A 6,782-nucleotide genomic window follows, 5' to 3' on the forward strand; every position below is an offset into this window, starting at 1 on the left:
TTTAGACAAAGCATCAAGAGAAAAAAATTACATGATTCAAAAGCTCTGCTTCATGAGCAACTTTTAATGTCAAATAATAAGAAAAAAAAAAACAACCAAGCCAAAGAGAGATGTCCCAAGCCCAAAGCCTCAAAACTCTCAAAACTCACGTCTCCTCCTACCCTGGACTTGTTCACGTTTGCTGTCTGCTCCAAAAAACAACTCAAAAGTCTGTTCTGGACTTTAAACACGGGGTTGTCTCGCACTAGTGACCTCTGCAGTAAAACGAATGACAATATACAGGGAAAAAAAAAATAGAGACACCATCAGATATAAAGAGAACCTGTTCTACCTCCCCAGGCTCATGAAGAACTTTATCAAATGTTTCTCTTGCTGTTTAACCACTCCAGGACGTTTGTGGAGGCAACCATCCCGCGGTCTCCATCGGTTCAGCGCTTAAAAAAATGGCTCTTCCGCATGTTTCAAGGGCAGAGGAAAGAACAGCAGAAGTCAGATTGTTTCTGAAGTCACGAAGCCCAAATCTACAAGAACCTTACGGCACGCCGGGGTGTGCCGGTGGTTCGTGGACATAATTGCATGAGAAGGTCGTCAGCTGTCGTTTAGCGTTCGTCTTCACGAGTCTATGTTGTAGAAGCACGAGAAAAGTGATTTTTGCGTTTTGTTAAGCAAAGACTCCTGAGTAAAGAGGCTGATATCCGCTGTCCTCTCTCTTGCAGGTCAGCACACAGACGCTCAGCATGCTGAAGAACTGAAAGAGAGCGAGAGATTCCTTTAGTTCTGCTGTCTTGTGGTTCAGCCATCAGACCCAGCAGGGCTTTTCTGATCTGGCGGTAACCCCCAAGACGATCTGGTTTCACATTTCGTTTAATTCAGTTGTCTGAGGCTATGGAGAACCCTGCTGACCTCATTCCTAGTCCATTGGGATTCCAAGTCTCCGAGCATGGGATGATTCGTTGGAAGATCGAAGAACAAGCTTCCATGGGGAATTTTTTAAATCCCCGTTCAACACAGCAAAGCTGGTTTAATAAAGAATTTGAGATCTGGGCCTTTTAGCACACCTACCAAAGGACCACGATGGATTCTCCACTGACTTTCCATCCTAAATGCCCCACTAGCTCTTTGGATCCCTCCCCTTATCGTTGTGGCGGATGAAATGGAGACAAGTTGGAAGAAAACAAGTGAGGGACGGAGACCTGGGTCTACCCCTGAGCCAGGAAAAGGCTAACAGGATATGGCAGAAGAACGAGCCCTGAGACCAAAGGGCAAACAGTGATTTTTTTCCACGTGGGAAGTGATGGAAACATTTACCTTGACAATGGCGAAGCCCAGGATTACGAGCATGGCGTAGCTGAAAACGCTCTGCAGCCCGATCTCCAGCTCCTCAGCGCAGCCCTGCCATGGAAAAAGAGGTGAAAACAAGTTTAACAAATGTAAATCAGCTGGACGACTTCTTTTTCTCCTCAACCCTTCAAAGGAAGCAGGACCTCGTAAGACCTGCAGACCTGAGGGCTTCCATTCTTGTCTTCCGGACCTGATGACTCGGTGCTCTCCTCTTGTCTGAGGTGAGGCACCGACAACGTGCTGCTTCTCGATCTCCTCGAGCTCAGGGCACTTACAGAAGTGCCCTCAACTCAGAGCCAGGAAGACCAACAATGGAACTGGTAAAAGTCAACGGGTGGGCCTGGGCCCCAGATGGAAGGACCTGATACGCAGGTCTCCGGGTTCCTCGTGGTCAATCCTAGATGAGTCTCATCCCTGGTTGGAACAACCACATGCCCATAACTTGCACTCTGGCCGTGTCACGTTGCTTCTGGAGGAGTTACCAGCAGCCAGACAAATTGCTGAGAAGAACTGGGTGAAGTTATCCCTAACTCCCGTCTGAAGTGGTTTTCTCACTGGTTTTGACTGGTTCAGAGATGGAGACTGTGCCCTTAATCCTCACCCGCGTGTAGAGCTCCTGAGGTTGATCCAGACGCCCCGTGCAGTTCTTCAGATCTTGCCGGCAGCAGCTCAGCGGGACGCTGTTGTTGCCGGTGGAGTTGAACCACTGCGTGGTTGTCCAGTCGCTGTAGTTCTTGACCCCACAACAATGAAGCTGCCGAACACAAGGAGAGGACATTATTACCTGCTTATTGGTTTATTCTTTGTGACAGGGGACAGGGTGCAGGGTAGAGTCTCCCATCATTTTTCTCCTTTATGGTGCAGATTTCTCAGCAGCAGTCATTCATATGCACCATTTGCATCATGGGACAGTTTGGATTGGAAGGGACAGGGTCACCCAGTCCAACCCCCTGCAGGGAGTGGGGACATCTGCCCCCAGAGCAGCTTGCTCAGAGCCCCAAGGGACAACCTGACCTGCCGTGGGGCCAGCCAGGCTGATAGCGGGGGCTGCCCCGACCCAGGGGCAGGACCTTGCCCTTGGCTTTGTTGAACCTTGTGAGGTTCACATGGGTCCACTGCTCCAGCTTGTCCAGGTCCCTCTGGAGGACATCCAGAGTGTGATGCAGAGGTCTGATCCAAAGGCCGCTTGTGTCAACAAGGACTTTCATTTAATGACCTTCAGACCAGAGGCTTGAGAGTGCCAGCTCTGCAAAGCAGGGAGCACCCTGCACTGCCTTGGAGAATCAGATGCAGCACATCGCCGCCGAGCCCCAGGATACCGCCACCCTGATCCACTTCCCTTCCCAGCCCAAAGACCTTGGTTAGGACCCAACTGTCCTTTTCTAACTAATCCTCAGGACAGTTTCAGCGTTTTCTGACCTGTTCTTGCAAGTAATTCACGACAGTAGTCTCGGGATTTTTCCCATCGTACTGCTGAAAGACTGAGCTCATGGTGTTTTGCACGTCGGTTTTTACCTATTGAGAGAGGAAAAAGAAAATCCACATTGTTTGAACACGAGAGCTCGTCATTTTATCTAGTGGAAAATGCAAAAGGTCTGTATCCCAGCTACGGGATGGTGGCATCTCCCATTCCCACCTGTCTCGCAGGACAGGGGATGAAGCGTGAGGAAACTGGATACACTGGAATGCTCTGATGCAGGAAGATCTACCCTTTACTTCTAGGTTACTACAGAGATGCTAATTCTTCACTTACCTTTTCCCTGTAAACAAATCCCAGGACAAAAGCGGATACTTCCGCAATGAAGATCACCAAGATGATGGCCAAGAACTGAAACGAAAGGAGAGAGACTGTGAGGAACAACTCCACGGCCTTCGAATTCAACTGCACGTTACCCATCACGTTCATTTACTATTAGTTTCTGTTCCGGAATAACCTTTTTACTTTCTGTACTGAGACGGTTTAGTGAAGCACCTCTCAGACCACGCAACGAGCTGAAGAAGAGGACGTGTGAGACCCTGCCCCACTCACCAGCCCGAGGCCGACCCGAGATTCCCGTATGGTGGCACAGCAACCGATCAACCCAATGAAGAACATGGCCACGGCGACGCAAATGATGATGGCGGCGGGCAGCAGAGCGTACTTGTCCTGCAGAAAGTTGTCATAGCTCTTGTAGGTGTTGATGACGTAGCCGCCGACATAGCCGAGACCTGCCGCTGCCGCCTGAAATGCAATTGAAAGAGTTATTAGTAGTTATTTATGCAAATTATTTATTATCTGCCCAGGAAAGCAAAGACGGACCTTTCAATAACGAGTAACATTGGAAGGAGTGACTACGGTGTGCAAAGACCTCCTGAAAAACGCCGCGTCTGATGCTTGTTTAACACCGAGAAGACAAAATTCACTTCCCGCGAATCACTCGTGAAGCGCCACTTTAGCTGGAGTCTACTCACAGGCATCGGGCAGAAGGCCAAGATCACCCAACGCTGCGGTTGGAGGAATCAGCGTTGATGATGGTCACCACAGGGGTGGGTTGTTGGGTTTGGGCTTCTTTTTGCGGAGGCAAAACTCATCCTTTCCACTCTGGCACCAGCATTCACCGCTAAGACAAGCACGAACGCTCCTGGATAAAACAGGTTTCTGTGTCCTCTCAAAGAAACTCTCCTCCAAAAGGATGTTTTGCTGATGGAGGCCTCTAAAATGAAGGACTGTCCGTACCCACGGCCTGGGAACTCGAGGGAAGCCAGTCTGCTTGTTTTCGGGAGGCTGGATTTCACCATGCCGCTTGCGAGCTGTTCATTATTCCCCCGGTGCCGTGAGTCTTAATTACATCAAACGCTCCTCACGCAGGAGCCAACACCTGCTAATTCCTTCACCTCCTTTGGCTCCTTCCCCTCCAGCCAGGTCCGTGCCTGCCCTTCAGTCACCTCCCAGCAGGGACCGTCCTCCATCTCAGCCCGCACCGCTCTCACATTCCTGGATGCTGCCTGTACCTCAAAATTACCGCGATCGGACGTCCCCAGAGATGACGCCAAGATGACACCAACCCTTCAAGACGTTTAGCAGATGTCACACAAGGTCCTGCGGTGCTGAGGCTCTACAAAGTGAGGTCTCAAGAGGTTCCTCCTTCTTCTCCACACACTCTGATTTTTCAGTGATTAAAGCGGTTCCTAAAACTCCCTTGAACTTTTCTGCTCGCTGAGGAAAAATCTCTTCCCATTTCCCTGTCTGCAGGCGCACAGCGACCGCAGCTTCTTTCTTCCACCCCTTTTAGGGATGCAGGGAAAGGACGAGACCCTTGAAGAGCCCCACTGCCTTCTCGCTTCACCACCATGAGCGACCTCACCTCTTCCTGAGGTAACGATCCATCATGGTGGAGAAAAGCTCACGACGGGATTTGCCTGCCATATCCTTTATTTTTCCTCTTTTCGAGGATTGTTGAGCACAGCGTTGAGCTGAATCGGCCCCAGATCCAGCAAAAACAACGAAGAATGACTAGAAACTTCTCTCAATGCAACGGAAGCGCTCACAGGAAGTGCTAAAGATGGACCAACGGTGGGAAACCAAGAAAAACCTCGTTGCTACTGAAGGGCCACCACAAATTTTAACACGTTGCGAAGCCAATTTGTGGCAGCCCTATAAAGCCAGGACTAGCAAAGCTCCGTGACCGTAAGCCAACATCCGAGGGTTGAGTTCAAGGAGGTTCTTGCCCAAGGAGGGTCTTGCTCAAACTTTATCAATGCAAATATAAACTGGCACTTTCACGGGAGGTTTTACTGTGACGTTCACGATCGTCTGGGTTCTGAGGTCTGTTGTAATTTCCGAACTTCTGCTTCCACACAGGAAAAGGAAGTGTAGTGAGGTAAAAATAAAAGATTTGGGGTAAAGGCCCGGCTTAACGGAAGTTCACATTTCCCCCCCTCAAACTAAGAGATGGGCCCAGATTCACCCCGATTTTTCACCCCAAGGGAGAGTTTTGAAGCGTGAAGAGCAGAGGCGCTCGGGGTGGAAGGCAGCCAAGGAGGGACGCGAGGCTGATAGAGGAGAACCAGTTCACCCAGTCTGTGCACCTTCACCACTGCCTGCGCGCTGCTGTGGACCATCAGTGACGGCGAGCAGAACGTCCTACGGTTACCCGTTCCTCACCAAACATCCCCGCTGATGTGCCGGGGCTCCAGGGAACGCTGCTGGTGTTTGTTTACCACAGAAAGCGGAGAACTTGAATTGTGTGAGTGCGACCAGTAAACTCCCTGTTGGGGTCGAGGGAAAAGAAAGCAAAGCCTAGACTGATGTCTGGGGAGGACCTGGGCAGGTCTACTCTCCAGATTGACGTCATACACTCATCAAATGGGTTGGGTTGGAAGGGACCTTCCAAGCCCATCCAGCCCAACCCCCTGCAGTCAGCAGGGACATCTGCCCCCAGAGCAGGGGGCTCAGAGCCCCAAGGGCCAACCTGACCTGCCATGGGGCCAGCGATGGGGCTGCTCGCACCTAAAAGCCACCCTGCCCTGCCATGGGGCCAGTGATGGGGCTGCTCCCACCTCTCGGGGCAGCCTGGGCCAGGGGCTCACCACCCCCAGGGTCAAACATTTCTCCCTTCTCTCTGCTCTGACTCTCCCTCTGTCAGTGGAACCATCAGCCCTTGTCCTGTGCCCACAGCCCCTGCTCAAAGCACCTCCCCAGCTTTCTCCGAGCCCCTTGCAGCACTGACAGGCTGCACTCAGGGCTCCCCGCAGCCTCCTCTGCTCCAGGCTGAACCCCCCCAGCTCTCTGCCCTCTCCTCCCAGCAGAGGGTTCCACCCTCCCAGCATTGCTGGTGCTCCTCTGGCCCCACTCCAGCAGCTCCGTGTCTCTGCGGGGATGAGGACACCTGTTTCTTCCACACTTTGCCCAGCTGCGGGAACATGTAGAACACGCTGGGACTCTCTCCAGCACCGGGAACGTTCAATGCCAAATATTCCGGGGGTCAGGACTGGAAGGTTTGGAGGAGCCTGAGCTGTCTCACTGCCTGCACAACAGGGCAGCTGCTGGAGAAGAGATTTTATATATTGTCTTTTTATGTATATTTTTTTTTACCTCGTGTCCCATCATCAGAAGGGGAGCTTTTAATACGCTGATGACCATGAGAACCTGCCACAGCACAAAACCTTGTCCCACCTCATGAACTTTTTCTGGGCAAAGAAAGATATGGTAAATATCCCCTAGCGACTAGGACAACTCCAGCTCAGCACTTCCCATCCTGACTGAGCAGATTCCGCTCCCTTTTCCTGTCCTGGGCTTAAAGCTGACCTCCTGGCTCTGGGTAATGTTTCCTTCTCCGAACGAGAAGTTAATTATGGCCACACTGGTGTGACCTTCCACCCATGGCACAGAGGAGCAGGTGGGCTTCAGGGTGCCCATCAGATGGCCGGGCAGGCAACAACTTCTATAGAAGGGATGTACC

At 51.5% G+C, this 6,782-nt stretch overlaps 1 protein-coding gene across 1 annotated transcript; it reads right to left on the reverse strand.

Moving 5' to 3' along the window:
• Nucleotides 1-661: 661 nt before the first annotated feature.
• LOC104495866 (tetraspanin-3-like) lies at nt 662-4,119 on the reverse strand. Its single transcript, XM_010138903.1, has 7 exons — nt 4,058-4,119; nt 3,371-3,587; nt 3,095-3,169; nt 2,761-2,856; nt 1,943-2,095; nt 1,309-1,392; nt 662-748 (listed from the first exon to the last, which is right to left on the reverse strand). Exons 1-7 carry the CDS (start codon nt 4,117-4,119, stop codon nt 662-664), a joined length of 774 nt encoding a protein of 257 aa, XP_010137205.1.
• Nucleotides 4,120-6,782: the final 2,663 nt, after the last annotated feature.

Source organism: Buceros rhinoceros, unplaced genomic scaffold (assembly GCF_000710305.1).
Source record: "Buceros rhinoceros silvestris isolate BGI_N320 unplaced genomic scaffold, ASM71030v1 scaffold13526, whole genome shotgun sequence".
Lineage (NCBI taxonomy): Eukaryota > Metazoa > Chordata > Aves > Bucerotiformes > Bucerotidae > Buceros > Buceros rhinoceros.

Coding starts and splice junctions, on each gene's coding strand:
- LOC104495866 (XM_010138903.1), bottom strand. CDS start 4,119: ATGGTGAAATCCAGCCTCCCGAAAACAAGCAGACTGGCTTCCCTCGAG. Junction 2,096..2,760: donor TGAATTACTTGCAAGAACAG/GTCAGAAAACGC, acceptor TGTGTTCGGCAG/CTTCATTGTTGTGGGGTCAA. Junction 1,393..1,942: donor CTCAGGAGCTCTACACGCGG/GTGAGGATTAAG, acceptor TTTCCATGGCAG/GGCTGCGCTGAGGAGCTGGA.